Source organism: Megalobrama amblycephala, linkage group LG6 (genome assembly GCF_018812025.1).
Source record: "Megalobrama amblycephala isolate DHTTF-2021 linkage group LG6, ASM1881202v1, whole genome shotgun sequence".
Taxonomy (NCBI): Eukaryota; Metazoa; Chordata; class Actinopteri; order Cypriniformes; family Xenocyprididae; genus Megalobrama; species Megalobrama amblycephala.
In genome coordinates this window covers 13,953,782-13,975,067 of record NC_063049.1, presented here as the reverse complement: position 1 = coordinate 13,975,067, position 21,286 = coordinate 13,953,782, and the positions used below count along the sequence as shown (strand labels likewise).

General features: G+C 38.1%; 1 protein-coding gene across 1 annotated transcript; it reads left to right on the top strand.

The window, feature by feature from the left end:
• Positions 1–1,891: 1,891 nt before the first annotated feature.
• tmprss3a (transmembrane serine protease 3a) lies at positions 1,892–21,225 on the top strand. Its single transcript, XM_048193045.1, has 13 exons — positions 1,892–2,022; positions 4,910–5,159; positions 5,646–5,753; positions 7,124–7,237; positions 7,318–7,441; positions 10,786–10,914; positions 13,796–13,842; positions 14,725–14,890; positions 14,974–15,143; positions 15,360–15,455; positions 18,155–18,297; positions 20,422–20,574; positions 20,963–21,225. Exons 1-13 carry the CDS (start codon positions 1,918–1,920, stop codon positions 21,005–21,007), a joined length of 1,650 nt encoding a protein of 549 aa, XP_048049002.1. The 5' UTR covers positions 1,892–1,917; the 3' UTR covers positions 21,008–21,225.
• Positions 21,226–21,286: the final 61 nt, after the last annotated feature.

Genomic DNA, 21,286 nt, shown 5'->3' with positions numbered 1-21,286 from the left:
AGTGAGGCTTGTATTGCCAGCAAAAATACCAAAATAGTGACTTTATTCAACAATATCTAGTGGGCGATTTCAAAATACTGCTTCATGAAGCTTCAAAGCTTTACGAATGTTTTTGTAACACAGTTCGTGTGTACGGGAAGAAGGAGGCGAGAAACGGTGAACGTTTAACAAACTTTAATTTAAAATAAAAAAATACAAAACGAAATTAAAATGCCGGCAGTTGTCCGTGAGGACACAAACATAACAAAACATAAAATAAAATCCAGGCCTGGTCCTTTCTCGTCCTTCTCTGTCGCCGCTCCTCCTTTTATGCTTCCGGAACTCCTCCATGAGAGAATTTTTTTTTTTTTATAACTTTTATTGTATTAACGAATTACAATTACAGTCAGGGGGTACATTAACCTCCATGAGAGATTTGAGACTGGTGCAACGTTATCACTCGCGTCACCAGCCTCGCGTTGTTCCCTCACGGCTCTCGCCCGCCCTGCTCGTCACAGTTTTGTTTCAAATCAGTGATTCAGAGCGCCAAAGTCACATGATTTCTGTAAAAAGTGTTTTGAAACTTCAATATTTCACATGACTTTGGCAGTTTGATACACGATCCAAACCACTGATTTGAAACAAATGATTTGTAAAGCTTTGAAGCTTCACGAAGAAGTGTTTTGAAATCGCCCATCACTAGATATTGTTGAATAAAGTCGTTATTTTGTTATTGTTAGTGCACAAAAAGTATTCTCGTCACTTAATAATATTAAGGTTCAACCACTGTAGTCACATTAACTGTTTTAAATATGTTTTTATTCGCTTTCTGGGAGTGTTATTGCTGGTGATGCAGGTGTCACTGAGCCATCAGATTTGATCAAAAATATCTTAATTTGTGTTCCGAAGATGAACGGAGGTCTTACGGGTGTGGAACGAAACGAGGGTGAGTAATAAATGACTGAATTTTAATTTTTGGGTGAACTAATCCTTTAATAAACTACCTAGTGTTGCCCTAACAACCAGCCAGAACTGCCTGACAACACCTTAGCAACCACCCTAGTGAGGCCTACATCCCTTCTCTCTTCAAATCTCTCTTCAAACCAAAGCAGTCAAAGGGCATAGGGTTAATGCAGCATTAAGTCTACATATCTTCATATCTCTTCAATTACTCAAACAACATAAGGCTTTCAAAAAGTGTTAAACTTCAAAACAGAAGTTGTCATGAGTTTGTCTTTGTTTCTTCTATCAGCATTGTGCTCAGATTTTCTGTGTGTTATGCAGATGCAGTAAGTGAGATGTAACCCACAAATTAATGCTGAAAATAAACTCAAACTAACAACATATTTTGTTCACTCTCAGTCCCAAACTGTGCTTTTGCTGATCCTTGTCTTGATCAAATAGCCCTAAAGTCTCAATATCACAATAATGTACAATAATGTACATTTTCAATTCATCAGAATGAATAATTATAAAGTTTGTTTTCTATATATCCATTTCTGTCCTTCATTTATAAAGCCCCTCTATCACCTCTGCATTTGATCAGGGCCACAGGCCTCTCCGTAAGGTGAGCTGTATTGAGGGAGATGCTGGGTCATCCGATCCCCTCTCACAGCGACACAGCCTCTCAACACTCCACCGATCAGATGTCCCTCTGTACCATTAAGAGTCTGTGTCAGTGTGTTACTGAGAGAGGTAAGAAGACAAGAAGAGAACCAAAAATGAACAGATGGACAATGGAAAGACACAGTTTCAAGCTAATAAGACAATGTGGACTATGTTAGGTAAATTGGATGTGTTGAACTTTTGTGTCTTGAGTGTTCTGTCCAGAATTATAGTGTGCTATAATTTGCTTCTTTTGTTATGTCTTTCCCCAGTCAAATCTAAAATCAACTGTATATGTATGAGAGCTGTTAATATGAGTGTTTGAAGTAAGTCATGGCTGATCCAGAGGAATTAGAGTCTACAGCAGGTGTAGATGTTGAGGCTGATGGAAATGGAGAATCTGTTCCCTGTAAAGACTGCACACAAACAGATGGCCAGGTAAGACCACAGAGCAAATCATTTATGTTTGCATGTGCTGCTGAGGCCATAATCATTTTATTGGCCATAGACATGGGGGGGAAATGGTGCAATATTTACTTTGAAACAATTTTCATTTAGAAATTGCTAGTGAACTTCACAAATGATTACAGAGAAACAACAACTAACACATTAAAACATTAAATTTTGAAGTAAAAATACTTAAATGGAATTTTCTTGAGAAACATACACCAATGATCTTCATTTACAACTTTGAAAAACCACATTAAGATTACATCATTGTCTACGAGCATGTGTTATGTTCCCCAGGTTTGTTAAAATACTGTTATTGTTAACTAAATCTAAAACTATTAACAAAATGTTTTTGTTTATTGAAATAAAACTGCAATAAAATAAATTATAAATATTAGGTGAAAGTTACCTTGGCAACTAAATGAAATAAAATAAATTTACGTTGAAGTACTAAAATTACTAAAACTAACACTGAAACAAAAATAAAGCTTACACTTTATTTCGATGGTCCACTTTAGATATTCTACTAACTATAAGTAACTTTGCAACTACATGTCAACTTACCTTCATTAGAGGTTAGGGTTATGTGTTAGGCCAGGGTTTGGGTTTGTTTCTGACCCTCATCAATGTCTTTTTCATGCTTCTTGGTCATAGGGTGGGGAAAAATATTTTGTATCACTTCCCCAAAAATGTATAAAGGGGGTCCAGTTACCTTGTATTTATTATATGGAATTTTGACCCAACACAGTATTTTTAATACATTTTTGTCAACAATAATATTAAAGGATTAGTTGATTTTCAAATGAAAATTTGCCCAATCTTTACTCACCGTAGAGACATCCTATGTGTATATGACTTTCTTCTTTCTGATGAACACAATCAGAAAAATCTTAATAAATATCCTGATGCATCCAAGCTTTATAATGGCAGTGAGCTGGATCAACGAGTATGAGCTGAAGAAAGTGCCTCCATCCTCATCCATCCATCATAAACATGTACTCCAGGCGGCTCCGGGGGGTTAATGAAGGCCTTCTGATGTGAAGCATCATATATTTTACATATTTTATGTAAAATAAGTCATGAAGTGAAATATCTAGCTTCTGCCAGACCGCCGTCCGTATTCAAGTTACAACAAAGAAAGTGTAAACTGGTGTTGCGTCAGTTAAGCTTTTTCTGTAAGTTGAATAAGGAAGGTGTAGGACATAGAGTAAGCTTTTTTGACTGCGAAAGGCATTACACTTTCTTCGTATTTTGAATCAATGGCGGTCTGGTGGATATTTTTTTAAACAAACGCGTCGATTCCTGTTTTCTAAGGGGTCTGAATGAGGATACGATCCGTTATATTGAACCTGCATGTTTCTTTTCCCTAGTCGAGTCTATTAATCTGATTCTCTTTTTAAATGGTTCTGATTTTTCGAAAATTGAAGAGATTCAAGAAAAATCGTATCTTCCTCGTCCAGTCCCCTCAGAGACACACACAGCCTGGTCAGTTCAGCCTGGTCTAGCTCCAGTTCTCCGCGAGCCCGCCCCAGCCGCCCACGGCCTCTGACCTGCCATGGCCTCCCACAGCCTCTGACCCGCCCTGGAGACCTCCGTACTCATCTGCACCTCCCCCTGCACCAAGCACCTAGGCACGCAGACTGCTTCTACAAACATTTGTGAAAGAATGGTTCGCTCTCAGGAGCTCAGTGAATTCAAGCGTGGTACAGTGTGGTGTGGGGTTGTTTTTCAGGGGTTGGGCTTGGCCCCTTAATTCCAGTGAAAGGCACATTTTGGACAATTTCATGGGAACAGTTTGGGGATGGGCCCTTCCTGTTCCAACATGACTGTGCACCAGTGCACAAAGCAAGGTCCATAAAGACATGGATGAGCAAGTTTGGTGTGGAGGAACTTGACTGGCCTACACAGAGTCCTGACCTCAACCCGATAGAACACCTTTGGGATGAATTAGAGCGGAGACTGTGAGCCAGGCCTTCTCACCAACATCACTGCCTGACCTCACAAATATGCTTCTAGAAGAATGGTCAAAAATTCCCATAAACACATGCCTAAACCTTGTGGAAAGCCTTCCCAGAAGAGCTGAAGCTGTTATAGCTGCAAAGGGTGGGCCAACTCTATATTAAACCCTACAGATTAAGAATGGGATGTCATTAAAGATCATGTGCACATAAAGGCAGACGTCCCAAAACTTTGGGGATTGAAGCTTTTACTTTTATATTTTATATTTTCAGTTTTCATTATAATTTTAGTTTAACCCTAAAACATTTTTTTTTAAGTATTAATACATACTATAATAAATAATAATAAATAACTGTGGTTTGTTGTAGAATAAATAAAATAGGATCTAAGTAAAAAATGTAAAAAAATACAAAGTTCTGGCATGAGACTCTAATGGGCAGGCCCTTGAGGTCCTTTAACTCAACCTGCTAATAACCACATCATTATCTATAGGTCACAGATGATTGGTTCCTGCTGTATTAGTAGCCAATGAGCTACGTGCTTAATCTTTAAATACATGAGTTAGCATTTGCTTAGCAGCGCAGCGTGCTTCAGAAACCCTCCACCTTCCCCAGCTCCACCTGTATAGATCTGCTACAGGTTATTCATGTACGCTATATTGTACAGCAGCAGCATGTCTTACTTGCTTACAGCAGTGTGTCATGTATGTATTGGCAGTAGCAAGTCCCGTACTTGCTCTGCAGAAGCAGCAGCAGCAATAAAGCAGCAGCGTAGCAGATCTATTTCGCCAAGACCAAACATATCATACCCATTACCATACCAAACACTCCGAGAGTTGTCATGACAGAACTATACTTAAGGAATACAGCACACAGATGTGTGGATGCTGGATTACTTTTTTCATGCTTCCACACAGGGAGGAGCTGATCAGATATATCCCGAAAAAATAGAGGTGGTCTCTGTAACCGAGGAAGACATTCCTGCTGTGGATCCCCCGGCCCTGCTGAAGGTCAGTCCCCTGGACAGTTCAAGTGCCAGTCCTGCACCAGATGACAGCACTGTCAACCCCACTTTTGAAGTCACTTCTAAAGACCCTCTAACAGAAACCCCCTCAGCCCAGCCCAGCCTTTCAATGCCAGTTACCAAAGTCCAGCCGTTTGCTACAGGTACCGATGTACATCATCCATCATGGTCAAATCATCAAAATGCCAACTCAATGTCATGTACACTACTTTTTTCCTGATATTGATTTATTCTATTTAAAACCAAGCTCAATCTGCACACTTTATGGCTGTGTAATTATATTTATACTGAATTTTACATTATCGTCCAAAAATGCAGCTAGAAGCATTGATCCAAACTCTTCCAAAACTATTTCAGTCATCCAAAACATAATTGTTTTTTAGTCAGACATGCACTAGATAGTAAAATACACAAAAGGACACTTTGTTCTCCTGTAGTTTAGCTAATAACACATGATGCCAAGATGAAGATTGTGGGTTCAACCCCCAGGGAAAAGTACATACCCATAAAATGTATTATTGCTTTGGTTAAAGTGTCTGCTAAATGCATAAATATGAATTAATTTAAGAGATAATTATTGTTAGATAATTAATGTTAATTATCATCTCATGCATCTCATAACAATCCAGCAGAGGAGAAAACATTCCGTGGGAGCCTGTTTGCACGCAGGATGGAGATACTGATTGGAGCTTGTGTCCTGATTACCCTCATTATTGTGTTTGGAATTGGACTGGGCGGTGAGTCTTCATTGTCTTCAGAGTGAACTCAACACATCCAGTGGTCTATAGTAACAAAGTACAAATACTTTGTTACTGTACTTAAGTACAGATTTTGTAAATTTCCACTCAAGTTTGAAAATATATACATTATTTTTTTGTTGCTGTTTGCGAATAGCGCAACAAAAAAGGTTTGATCAATCTTTGAATCTGTATCTTTTTTGTGAGGGGTACATTAAACAATATCTCCCTTAGATGGTATAGTTGCAGCTTATATTAGCATTTATTTATTTTCTTTTGTGCGTTTGTGTGATACATAACCAATTTGGTTACTTTGCTTCTGCCTTTCTCTGGACAGCATGCCAAATATGCATACTCTTTTACTCTGTCTTATCATTTGTAAGTGTGAACTCGTGAAAACAGCATTTGCATCAGTTTGACAACACATGTGCTGCAAAAGTTCACAACGCAACCAAATACAGAAACACGCTGCAAATTCTCACAATGCACATACGATCAGGATGTTAAAATAATAAAAAAAAAAAACTCACCTTTCAGGTCATCAACAACATTGAACAATAAGTGGTCCTAGTCAGGTTCATCCCCTTGAAATATTTCTATTGTGGTCTATGCTATTGGCAGAGCATTTCTATTTGGTTGCTTTTGCAGCGCCTACGTTGTCAAACTGATGATGTTTCCTTAATTTGCAGGTGTTTTTTTATTTTTTTATTTGCATGTGTTTGCTTCAGTTGCAGCATGTTGAGCTTTTTGAACAGTGTGTTTCTGTATTTGGTTTCATTGTGATCATTTGCAGCACATGTTGTCAAACTGATGAAGATGTTTTCTCAATTTGCTGGTGGGTTTTTTTTTTTTATTTGAATGTGTTTTCTTCAGTTTCAGCATGTTAAACTCTCTCTGCGGCTCATTTCGGCTGTACAGCAGCTCTAAAAGAAAAAAAAAGTGTCATTACTTTTGACACTGTGTCATTTCTCTGAACACATCCTTAGCAAAACTAAACCAACACAACTGCAATGAATAATGAAAGATTAGAGTGGATTAGATTGCACAACCCAGGATCTAAAAACATTCATAAGATGCCTCCAACTCAGGTTGCACAGTCTATTACAGACCGTAAACCTTGCATTATGGTATCAGCTTACTATATAGCCTTTAAGTGGGATGTTTATGAAATAGTCAATTTATTTATGGGTCACTGAGCAATGAAGTGATGAATGATTTACTTGCAGTGCATTGTGTTACTGTTGTGTTTCACTGAAAAATAAATGCTTATAATAAAATAACTGCAAAGGCCTATAATTACCAATTATCCCACAATTAGTGGTCTAGACTCATTCTAATTATGAATAATTATCATATTTCCACCGCTACAGTTGGCATGAGCTGTGCGGGGAAGTTTCGATGTGGCTCTTCTGGATGTATTAGCATGTTGCTACAGTGCGATGGGCATTCTGACTGTGAACACGGAGAAGATGAGCTCAGCTGTGGTGAGCACCAGCACACTTATATCAATATTCAGTATACTGTCATTGAATGTTGCTGTTCATGTGTCCATCTGTCTGTGCAGTGCGTCTGAGTGGGAAGAGCTCTGTACTGCAGGTGCTCACTAATGGAGTCTGGAGAACCGTTTGTGCTGATAACTGGGACTCTGACCTTTCCCTCTCTGCTTGCAAACAGCTTGGCTATTCTAGGTACTGAATACCGAAACACCCTCCTTTACACCTCCTCTAAATCTGTGTCCAATCCTGCTCCAGGAGGGCCATTGTCCTGCAGAGTTTAGCTCTCTAAGCCAAATTAAACACACCAGGCCCGGATTCGAAACATTCTTAACTGCTATTTTCTTCTTATTTTCTAACTTTAAAAAAAGATAAGAATATTTTGTATTTCCAAAAATTTTTCTTAAGAATGTTATCTTCTTTCTTAAGATAGTTCTTAAAGAGCTAGTTCACCCAAAAATGATCACCCTCAAGTTGTTCCAAACCTATATGAATTGCGTTCTTCTGTTGAACACAAAAGAAAATATTTTGACAAATGCTGATAACCAAACAGCTGATGGACCCCACTGACTTCCATAAAATACTATGGAAGTCAATGGGAACGATCAAATGTTTAATTCCCCACATTCTTCAAAATATCTTTTTCTTATAATATCAAAATATTCAAAATATCTTATTCAACTTACGAAACGAACGCGGTGGCAGTTTAGTTTTTTCCATAAGTGACATACAGCGTAAGCTTTTTGAAGAATACGGTAAGCGGAAGCACGTACAAGGCGATTGTGACGGCAGGCGAGAGCCGTGAGGGAACAGCGCGAGGCCGGTGACGCGAGCGTTAACGAGCATCAGCTGCGCGTTGCACCGGTCTCGCACCGTTTCCTCATGGCTCTCGCCCAACCTGCTCGTCACAGTGATCGTTTGTGTTTATAAAGCATATACAGTTGAATTTTTGTAGAAAATGACAGATTGTTTTGCTAGATAAGACCCTTATTCCTCGTCTGGTATCATTTAAAGCCCTTTGAAGCTGCACTGAAACTGTAATTTTGTAATTTTTGTAATTCTGAAGAAAGAAAGACATGAACATCTTGGATGACATGGGGGTGAATAAATTATCAGGAAAATTTTATTTGAAAGTGGACTAATCCTTCTTTTCTTTAGAAGATTTTTGTGAATCCGGCCCCCGAAACAACTAATCAAGGGCTTAAGGTTAATAATAGAAGCTTCCAGGCAGGCGTGTTGGAAAGGTGGAGTTGAACTCTGCAGGACATTGGATTCAATTCAATGATTTGAATCTCAAGGAGCAGGTTTAGAATTAATAACATACCCAACATGTGAAAACAGCATAATCGTCCTAAGGTGTGGACCTGAGACCTCACCTCTTTTAGGAATTTTTAGATAAATCATGAGAGTTAAACAAAAATCTTGTACTGGCTTGTTAGGTATAGAGCTTCTATATACCACCTATAGAAATTCCTACGCCCATTCTGACTGCAGTGCTTTCTAGCTTTTAAGCTACATCCATCAAACTTGGCACAGGCCATCTATCTACAAACTTTTTTACCTTTTTTTAAACTCAGATCTTTTCACTTGTTCCTTTTAAAGAGGACCTATTATGATTTTTTACATTTTCAACTTTTTGTGTACTGTTGCTGTTTAAGCATTAAAAAGGTCTGCGAAATTACAAAGCACAAAGTCCACTCCAAAGGGAATTCAGTGAATTCACACATATTTCTTTTGTCAAAGACTGTTTTACTCCTACTATATAGGGAAGTATGTAATTTCGGACGCAGCCGCTGTTTTTCCCCAGATAACACAGTTATGCTAAATGGTGTGACATTTCCGAAACACGCTCAGAGTGGTTGACTAATCACAACACTCTCATCCAGCTGACCAATCAGAGCACATTGCACTTTCAGAAGGAGGCGCTTCATGGAGACAGGAATTAAACAGAGCGTTTCTGACAGACTGGGAAGAAAGGTCCAGCAACAATTTAAAATATGTGAAAAATAATGGGTTTTGAACATTCTGGCATGAAAACCTCTTCTAATAGACCCCAAAAACAAACTTTTCATAAGGTCATAATAGGTCCTCTTTAAACTTTCAGATGAGACTTTCTGAAGTTTATCAATTAAAAATGTTCTAATAATGCCATAGATATCTGATAAAGGCCTGGGGACATATGCATGTTTGATGCTTCACTACACACTCACTGTAAAATCTAACAGTTCATCCAACTAACACTTTTTAGTTAACTTTACTTAATGTCCAACCGTTTGTTGAACTTTATTGTAAAAATCTAGTAATCTGTATTTTTCACATGCTATGCCTTACTCACCCTCATGTCGTTTCACACCCATAAGAGCTTTGTTCATCTTCAGAACACAAATGAAGATATTTTTGCTGACAGAATGCTTTCAGATTTCCTTCCACAGACTGCCTTTGTAACTACAACTTCGACGCTTCAAAAACTTCATAAAGAGATTAGAAAATGAATCCATATGAATTGAGCAGTTTAGTCCATGGCTGCGTCCAAAAACCTAGGTAGCTGTCTTGCTGCCTTGCTATCTTATAAGAGAATGACTTGTACGGCAGCATTTGTGCATGAAGGTACCTCATGAAATTGATTTCGGACAGACTTCTGAGGCAGCGTAACAGTTTAATGATCTACAGCAATGTAGCGCGAGCTTTGGTGAGAACTAAACAAATATTTAATTACTATACTACAGAAATGATATCAAAATTGAAATATGTTGATCAAAATCGTACATTTACACACAAACTGAGCAGCAAACACAACCTTCGGACGCCATCTTTATTTTTCTAGCTCAACTGTCACAGAATGGAAAGCACAGGATTGTGGGATATCAAAGGCATCTATGCTTCCTTCAAAAATCGATCTGAGGAAGGTATCTCATGAGAGAGGAAGTGAAGCTAACATTGGATTCGGACGTGCCTTGATGCCTTACCTTGAAATGTGTCCTCGGAAGGCAGCATTTTTCAGTTTTCGGACGCAGCCCACATTTTCTGAAGAGAATCGATCGCTTGTTATGATGAACAGATTTAATTTAGGCTTTTAGGCTCGCATGTAAACATGGATCAGCGAACATAAGCAGAAGCTCAACCGAACCTGAATAACGCACAAGAACAAACCTCTTCCGGAAGCTTTTGAGCGTTTGAGCTTCTGGAAGAGGTTTGTTCTTGTGCGTTATTCAGGTTCGGTTGAGCTTCTGCTTATGTTCGCTGACTCATGCCGCAATGGACTCTGGGAGGCACTAACTGAGTAGTACTAAGTCAAGAGTAAATCGAAAGCAAATGATTGAGTACTCTCTACAGTTCTTTTTTTAGTTACTTGAACTCTTGTGTTTGTGAATTACATTAAGCATTTATCAGTACAACATACTCTTGCTATTTCACTTTACTTAGTTTTTTAAGGCAATTAGTTTGCATGTTTTTAAGTAGATTTTACATTACCAATATGCCAATAACATCATGGTTATGGTATTATTTTAAGCTGCTTTTCTTTTCCCCCTCTCTGTTAGATTTATAGAGGCAAAAGCTCTTCCTCTGTCGTCTATTGAGCAGGACTTCCAAAGTAACCTGGTGTCAATAAGTTTGAACCACACAAGTTCCCAGCAAGCTATCAAGATACACAACGTTACTAATTTCAGGTAAACACAGTCTCTTCATGGGTGTGTCTTCATCTACAGTGTTTGCAAGGCAAAGTTGAACTGATATATGTCCTATTTTTTTTATACAGTAGTCAACATTTGAAGTGGATCAAAAAAGTTAATCAAAGTTGTCCTAAGAAGAAGGTTTAGGGACAACTTTGATGAAAGGTTTTGATCCACTTCAAATGTTGACTACTGTTCTTGTGCAAATCACTTTGTAGCAACTACCTTCCAAGCAGAATTCAGTTTCAACCCTGCCTCAAAACATCTGTCTGTAATTAAGTGTTCCTGGACATCTTAATTAGCTTAATTACATCTTAATTCAGGTGTGTTTGATTAGGGTTGGAGAATGGGAGTGAACACCCCTGACTTCAGATGTGGTCACATTAGTGAAAATTATTATTTTACTTTATCACCATCATATGAAAACCAATATCAGTGTGCAAGATCAAGCAACATAATTTTTTTTTTTTTTGTTTGTACTGTTAAAATCACTGGAACTGGCTGTGACCGTTGGAAATGTGATAACCACAGTTCAACCGTTCTTGGTGTGAACGTGCCCTTAAGCTGATAGAATGTCCAGCATTCAATAAACAGCAATGGCGTCAAGACAATATTTTCAAACTGACTCGTAATTGATCCATTTAATCTACAAATCTTACACTGATTTTGTGTTGATTGAAAGCAAGATATGTGCTGAGTGTCGTGACAACAGCAGAGCAGCTCTGAATCTGATTCAGAGTTGAATTTACATAGAACTAAAACTATACTCATGTGAAACTTTTTCTTTTTCGTTTCTCATGTGAAACTTAATGCTGTGCCAAATGAGTTTGGTTAAGCAAATAATGTACCTGTAATGTACACTCTGCTATCCCATGATTGACTGCACATCACCATCTGTTTCATCATGTTTGATCATGTTTACAAGCCATTTTTCATTTCACTTAGCCGTTCAGAGCAAAGTCCATAAGAAAAACCTCTTGCCTTCTTTTCTCTGAAATTTGAGTGGAGTGCCTACAGCAGTAGACCACACAGTATGCATACTTTTGATGGTTTTGGATTTACTTTGTTCTGCAGCCAACAGCCTAAAGCACTTTATGCCCACTTCAAGACTATTTGAATGTTACCCTTTCTGCTATGCTCTCTATTTTTTTCCTTTTTAAAGTCATACAAGTAGATTAGTTTGATCCCTCTAAATCCCAAAGTCAAATAATTAATATTCTGTGAGTATTGTATAGACTATGTATAGACTGTCTAATTTCTGTCATCATTTACTCACCTCCAATAATACAAACCAATCTGATTTTCAGTTTTACAATGGAACCCAAATGGAGATGTATAGAAGAATGTGTTAACAATTTATTTTTCTATAAAATGAAAGCATATGGTGACCAAGGCCTATCAAACTCCAATAAAAGACAAAAATTGTATTCCAGGTCATCATAGATCATACGATAGTTCCTTATGTAATATGATTGCCCTAAACTGCAGCTTTCACATCTTATTCCAAAATAGGCACCATTGTAATGTAAGGGAGTGACACAACGTAGTTGTAGATCCAGGCTTTATTAACAAGAAAGGCGTAGTCGAACTGGCAGCAAACAGTAAACAGGAAGGGCAAGGCAAAAGAGTCCAGAAATCAGTCCAGGTTCAAAACCACAGGCAGGGCAAAGCAGAACAAGGAAACCAGTGGCCTGTTGCACAAAGCCGGTTTCAGTTGCTACCCAGATAAGTTCAAGATTAGTTTGAGCAAACTCTGGTTTTTTGGGTTTGTGAAGATGGATTGGTTTTTAGCGGGGTTCATTGCTTTGCTAACTTATGCTACACGGCTAACCTGCTCCGGAGCAGGTTTTATTCTGGGTTAGAGATCGCAAACCCAAACTGGACCAATCAGCTGTGAGTAAAGTGTATCTGATGCTATAAAGCCACTCCCCCTGGATTTCGCTCCAAATTAAATCAGTTTATAGTGAAAACATTTTAGAGACAAAATTGCTCAACATTTGCTGTTAATTATTCACTATATTTATATAAAATAAATTAAAATTATAAATAATTCATGACATATTCATATAATTAGGCCTATTATATTAATTGACAATATTAAACTTTGCTTTTAAATTAAAATAAATATAATATATGCATAATATATAAAGTTTTTAAACAGATTAAGCTTACATGTATTCTTTTGAGCTCTTTGTGAAACTATATTAATTATTTGGTCTATTTGTTTAATTCACATGCATTGATATAGTCAGATATTTTCTTTCAGCTGCCTTCTCAAACTTTCACTGCAGCAGTGTTTATTCCTGCTTTGTAAATGTTTAATTTAATATTTTTCATAACAATCTCTTAATCTTCAGAAGAAACATGAATTGTGCGGCTCTCTCGCACGTGAATCAAACTGACGTTCTCCTTGTTCCATGTGATTGGCTGTTGGCCGCACGTATCATACTTTCAGGTGCACATGCTTTGCAAACTCTGGATTAAACCTGATTTGACAGAGCAAGTTTATACCGAGCGTTGTGCAACAGTTGATCCTGATCTAAACCAGGTTGGATTTATCTGGATTTGTCAACTCCAAACCTACTCTGAAACTCAGAGTACTCAGAAACTAGCTTCATGCAACAGGCCACAGGAAACCAGGAAATGCAAACATACAACTAAACAATACTCAGCAATGTGTATGTTTGAGTGCAGCTTATAAAGTGTCACTGATGGGAAACAGGTGTGAGTGTGTGATAAGTTCCTAGATGGGGAATTGTGGGAAATGGAGTCCATATAACAAAATTGATAAACACAGACCCAGAGCACATGTTACAGCCATTAATGGCATACCATTTCTTAACCATCTATATCATTTTGTTGTCTTTTTTCTCCCCAGTACATCCCAGTGTAGTCTGGGGAAGGTAACAACACTTAAGTGCATAGGTAAGGAAAATAAAAGCTCTTTTTTCAGTCTAAAGGTCTGGTCACATGAAAAAAAATTTACAAAAATTTAGGCAAAATTGTCAGTAGTGTAATGGATGAAGAACCGCTAACACAGAAATCACTTTCAAAGCAGCTTTCTTGAACTTAAACTTATTGTGAAATCTGCAAAGGGAAATCTTTTGCCCTTACACGTAATTTCTGATAGCGAGGATTCCTATTGAAATTACTGGATTTTGTCCATGAACATTTGCCAAACAATGCTAAATGTGGCCACACTTAATGCATTCCTTAAATACATATTATTGTATGCTCATCATTCCCTTCTGAAAAGAGTTGGAATATCAATATTCCAGATTGTCCACAATTCTAAAGTTTAAAACTCATCCTGTTTAAATGATAAAGCTTAATTGGAGTTTTATGTTTTGTTAGTTGTTAAAGGTGCACTCCGAATTTTATTTTATTTCTTTATATTTTTCTAATTTAAAATGTTTGACACATATAGAACAGTATATTTGAGAAATACCATTAAAATGAGGTTCAATTACATGAGATGAAGCCTCCAGACACATTCAGTACTCTAAAAAATCCCCATGTTGATGTCACATCACCTGAGATGTCTATTCATAATAATAATATAAAATGTTTTTGTAAAGAGAACAAAATAATAGGTAAACAAAACAATCAACTTTGGTGAGAAGTGGCAACAGTGAGCACATCCAGGCCAATAGGTGTCAGTGTAGAGTGCACTGGTACTATTGAAACAAATGAGTCATGAGTATTTATTTTAAATGATGGCCACATTCTCATCTATAAAGTGCAGATGTGAATAAAGATGGCATATCAATGTTACATCAGCAAACATTTCATTCAATTTCTTCATAGCTTGTGGATCCAGGCCTAGGTTCAATGCTCGTATAGTTGGCGGTAACCTATCAGTTGAGGGCCAGTTCCCCTGGCAGGTGAGCCTACACCTTCAGAACGTGCACATGTGTGGAGGCTCCATCATATCATCTCGCTGGATACTGACTGCTGCACATTGTGTGTACGAGTGAGTTTATAATGCTCTCATGAACCAGTATTATCATATTCATCTAACCACATGGAAATGATCATAGTCTGATTTGCATGCAGATATGCATACCCTATGCTTTGGACCGTCTATGTGGGATTGATAGAACAGCCGGTGAGCACAGTGCAGTCTCTCGCCGTGGAGAAGATCATCTTTCACAGTCGCTACAGACCCAAGGGCTTGGACCATGATATTGCTCTGATGAAACTGGTGCAGCCCCTCATCTTTAATGGTACCTTCTGCAAAAGAAGCTCTTTTAAACTGGAAATTGGTTCTTTTGATGAACCATTTGGGGTGATGTTTCTTTGAGCTAGCTTTTTTAATGGCTGGAGGTTATGCAAATGGCTACTTAATCTTATCTTGACCTGCAACAACTTTCCATGCACATGTTTTACATTCATTGTGACAAATGGCTTGTTTGTTAGATTGGTGTCGCCATTTCTCTCAGGTTTTGTGGAGCCTATCTGTCTGCCGAACTTTGGGGAGGAGTTTGCGGATGGTAAAATGTGCTGGATCTCAGGATGGGGTGCCATATTTGATGGTGGTAAGTCTGGGAAGCCAATATTGTTATATCTGACTCAGGTGGCTCAAACGAGGGCTAATAGTGCGCTCAAGACCTCCTCAAGTTCGTATTTACAAGATGGGAAGTCGTAATGATAACCTCAGGTGTGTTTAAATTACTTTAGTTGATTTTATTTCATTTTTGAAGGTGCTGTACAAAGCCGTCCGAAGCATGGGGCAGGACCCAGTGTGAGGCAGTGGAAGTGGGACTAAGATATAAACTGAGCAAGTTTCACAAACACAAAGAGAAATGGAATAATATATCCCTGACCTGGGGGATGGGGTGGTGAAGTAGTTGGGGTTAGGCTGTAACAGTATCTGGTGTGGCCATCAGCTAAATTAAGTGCATCTCCAGTCATCTCCTCTGGGCATCTCCTCTTCATGGACTGCACCAAATTTGCCAGTTCTTGCTGTTCTTCCATCAAGGCACTTGCAAGTTCTTAGACATTTCTGGGAGAATGGCTCTAGCCCTCAACCTCCAAAATGAACAGGTCCCAGACATGCTCAATGGGACTGAGATCCGGCCTCTTCGATTAGAACTTTATTAATTATAATAAATAGCTTCCAACAGATGACCATACGCATCGATTTGCAGTGGAAAAATAACCTCTGAACCGACGCATGACACAATGATGAATGCGGAAGCGCAGAGGAGAGAGCAAAACAAAACACCGGTCACGAATTAGAAGTCTAAAATGAGAAGATTTAAAGAAAAATGTCGGAGGATTTTGATATAATAGAAGAGGAGCTTGAGTTTGTTGCACAGCCCTATTTGTTTGAACCGAAAGAGCTTACGATACTCTAACATCCTGCTTCAAACATCACGCCAGGATTTATTCATTTAGAGCAAATCGACTTGCGCAGTATGCGTACGGTCGTTTGGCGGAAGCTAGATATTTTAATTAATAAAGTTTTAAATATGGATATTTTTCTTACAAAAACCCATCGCTTTACTTCAAAAGGCCTTTATTAACCCCCTGGAGCCGTACGGATTATATTTATGATGGGTGGATGCATTTTTTGGTCTTCAAAACAGGCCACTACCATTATAATCCTCGGGAGAGCCAGGATATTTTAAATATATCTCCGATTGTGTTTTTCTGAAAAAAGATAGTCATATACACCTAGGATGGTTTGAGAGTAAATCTTTGGATAATTTTCATTTTTGGGTGAAGTAAACCTGAATCTCCCCAGACCATGACAAACCCCACACCTCCAAATAAATCCCACTCCAGAGTACAGGCATTGGTGTAACGCTCATTCCTTCAACAATAAACACGAGTCCAATAATCACCCCTGTTAGAACAAAACCTCGATTCATCAGTCGATTCGTCACTTTTCGCCAGTCCTGTCTTGTCCAGCAATTGTGAGTTTGTGCTCAGAAAAGTCTGTTTTTCAGTCTGTTTTTTTATGACCTTTGCTTTTCCACATGATGTGACCACATTTTCACAGCAATAAACCTATCTGATGGTTGCCCTAGTGACTGAGGCCTTTTCTGCTCTAGTGGCTCTTTTCAGGTTCATTACTAAGAGTGGGTAAAACTGTGGTGAGAACTGACTGCTGCTGAAACAGGCAGTTCTACCAGAAAGACTGGGGAGGTGAGATAACGTAACAACGGTATTTATTAACACTCAGCAAGCAAAATATTGTAAGATAAAGTCCTTTGGCGTAGGGCCCGTCCGTAGCTCACATCCTAAAGGGTTGCGGACTCTGCATTTCCTGCCTGAAGATGAAGGCAGGGGCGTAGCCGACCCCCTGGGAGGTATGGACAGGGACCATCCCGGTGGTGGTGGTGAGGATGGAGGTGAAGGTTGGCATCAGCATCTGCGGACTCAGACATGTGTCAGCGATCTTTTATACTCCAAGTGTAAGATAATGATTGGGTAGATCTAAACTAATAGGTGACGTAACATTGAGTCTTCCTGGCAGAACTTACGCTAGAGCTTTCATTTTCATGACCCTTTGAAGCTTATTTGTTAAATGTAACAAATCATTAAGTGATTTGTTTCAGTCACAAAGACTAGCCAAAAATTCACTTGATTATTTGAACCAGTGTTATGTCTAGCCCAGTAAGACCATTCAGACAAACAGATTGCACTGATGACTTTGATTATGCTACTGATAAAATGTCAAGTTCTTGTGCTGCCTCTTAAGACTGAATTACGTTGTGCTAGCTGCAAAAAAACTGCAAACACTCCAAAAGCGAAGACAGCTGACTTTGTAGAGTTTGCATACGAGGCACTTCTGAAAAGACTTCTGAGGCAGCTAAAATGGTTTAATGATCTACAGCAAAATAGAGAGCTTTGGTGAGAACTTAGCAAATACTGCATATAGTCATTTCTCACTAGAAATGACATCAAAAGTGGAAAATGTTCTTCAAAAACATACATTTACACGCAAACTGACAACCAACCGCAGCTTTCAGATGGCGTCTTTATTTTTGGCTTAACTGTCACTGAATGAAACACACAGGGTTATGGGATATCATATCAATTCAAAGGCGGCGAAGGATATGCATCTATGCTGCCTTTAAAAATCGATCAGATGAAGGTATCTCAGGAGACAGGAAGTGAAGCTAACATTGGATTCAGATGTGCCTTGATGCTTTCCTACCTTGGAATGTGTCCTCCGAAGGCAGGGTTTGTAAAGTGATAAGATGTCCTACTGTGTTCTGTGTTTTAGGTGAAGGGAGTGATTCAATGCTTTCAGCACGAGTCCCACTCATCTCTAACAAGGCCTGCAGTCATCCGGAGGTTTACCAAGGCTATATATCTCCAGGCATGATCTGTGCAGGGTACCTGGAGGGGGGAACGGACTCCTGCCAGGTATATCATCTCAAATATGTATTTGTTACAGTGTAACTATGCATTTAAGTGATGAGTAATATTAATTAACAGCATGTACTTACTATATAATTAGGACTAGGGTTTGGTTTAGTTGCATGTAATTATGCATAATTTGTACATGTAACATATGTAACAAGGACACTGTAAAATAGTGTTACTGTTACAACATAGACGTGCATTAAATTCCATTTAAAATTCTACTGAAACTTGTTTTGTGTATTTTAATATATTATTACACATTTGTAATGAAGTTGCAATATATACATCTAAAATATATTAACTTTAAATGTACTATCAAATAACATAGCAGTAAAAAATTATAGTCAAGTACTTTTTCATGTGCTTTAGCGTCAACATATCAAAATAAGTGTACTGTGTCCCGCTAGCTCTTCTTTATCGCCTTTTCCCCTTTCACGTATTTTAGCCATCATCATAAATTAGGTATCATTCGCTTAAAAACTCAAAATTCATCCTGTAATAATCATTTTGAAAATGTACAATGTGTTACCATGGAAACTTTTAGTGGGCTCCTCCCCCTAGTGTCATGTTTCATAATACAAATTATTTTAAAGGTGCTAAAGAGGATCTTTTCGTCGACTGAGAAACCAAAGACTGTTAGTGAGTTTTTGAAATGAGCGCATGCGTAAGAACAACCCCCCTCCTTCACAGCTCATTTCGAGGGAACGCCTCCCAAAACTCGTGCACGAGTATTAGAACACGAGTGTTTACCACCGGCATTCACTGTGTCGTGTTAGTGGATTCATTATGTCGGACTGCAGTTGTTACTCCTGTCTCCTGACAAAAACATTGCATGCGGCGCCTGTAGAGTGTGGAAAGTTACTGATCGCGTAAACGATTGGCTGATGTTTTTAAGGCCCTACCTCGTGCACAGATGATGTATATTAATATTATTACTTTCAGTGCACCTAATAAATAGTCTTTTATCAGTTAGTGAAGACAGTTTTAAGTAATATTGCAAAAATGTATAAAACAAAAAATCCCCTTTAGCACCTTAAACTATTTTATAATTAAAACTTTTTTTAGTCTTAACAAAACACAAATGGAAAGGTCTCAAGGGTCTATATTTGGCAACTGATTTGTGATAGAAGTGACATTGTGACAGAAATGTACTATTGGTAATTTGTGCTAAATACACACTTGCGGTCTTTGCACTTGAACTACAAGCGTTTACAGAGGTTTTTTTTTTTTTTAAATCATTATTATTTTCAATAATTTGCATTTTTAAAATACACTTCTAAATGTCTGTTCAGTGGTCGCTATGTAACTAACAGAAGAGGCGTGGCAGATGATGTACAAAATACACATAGCCTACTCATCTTTGCATCAATAAAATGCAAAAACACATTATATTTTACTACCAAATTATATGTAATATATAATTAATTTAACTTACAGTAATTTTTCATTGACATCTCGCGATTTTGGGGCATGTAAGTTCCCAAACATAATGCATGATGGGATACGCTTAGCCTCGAGTTTATTGTGTGCATTAAGGGCACTGCACTTGGGCATTTTTAAGACATGGGACAGTCTTGCGCACTTCCTGTCGCGTGCACGCACTCTCAAGTGGCCAAGGCCGCAAGTCTGGGTATTTGGACAGGGCATTGGTACAGAAGAACGCATTAAAAAAAATAATAATAATAATTCAGTGGAATGTGGGCGTCACCTGGTGGTTATTTTGGTTTACCCCTAAACAAAATGTCATAGGAACTTCAGTTTTTGATAACTTCAAATTTGGAACACAACTCAGACATATGACATTGATTGTATAGTTATTTTAGAGTAAAAATATTTGTAAAATATGTATTTTGTATAAAATAATAAATGTTTAGTATAGTACACTACATTTGCTTTCCAGTAAAGAAACTTCTATAATGCTTTTTATACTTTCATTTTTTGAAGTGCTTTTTCACTTGCAATAATCTGCAATAATCTGAATATTTGCAATAATCTGAATATTTTTTTCCACAATGGGTTAACACCTCTACATGAATAAATAACATGAATATGCATAAATGCTTGGAATAAGGCAAATTCTGATTAACATTGGAATAACTCTATTTTTGTCCATGCTGGTAACAGGGTGACAGTGGTGGTCCACTGGCTTGTGAGGATTCCTCAGTCTGGAAATTGGTGGGGGCCACAAGCTGGGGACAAGGCTGTGCCGAAAAGAACAAACCTGGTGTTTACACACGCATCACACAGTCCCTCACCTGGATACGTCTGCAGATGGAGGTCAGGATTGTCATCTTGTGTATCTGTTAACTTCTGAAACCAGGAGTTAGAGTCAAACTGCCTTATTTATTGTTACAAATATATATATATATATATATATATATATATATATATATATATATATAGTGCCTTCCAATTGAAGGAAGCTAAATTGGAAATGGCTATTTTTGTTGAGAAAGGTCATGCAGGGCCTGTTCTCATGTGCTTTGGGAATGGCTATTTTTGTTAAGAACGTCATGCAGGGCGTGTTCGTGTGTGCTTTGGAAATAGCTACTTTGTGAAGAAATGTTCTCATGTGCTATCATGAGTAATTCTGATAAAACAGCACCCTCCTATGGTTTAAATGAGAACAAAAAAATGACAATAATATTCTTTTCTTTTCATGTAGAGAGAAGAAATGCAGCACCCTTCTACTATCAGCTCTGATTATTGACAGCCTCACAGTTTAATTGTGGAAAATCAGCATCAGGGCACTGAATCCAGGCAGCGACTCCACAGAAAAACTAAACTCTGCCACACGCACCACTGTATGTCACAAGGAGGCACACTGGAAGAAATGTTTTATTGCATGCACTCAAATCTGGAAAAGTTTTATTTGGTGTAAGTAGTCTTATACAGTACTTGCTATTTTAAGAAATACCTGTCAAACAATCCTCTGATGTGTCATGAATGAGTAATTACACAAATGTTTCCAGAGACAAAGAAGTGACAA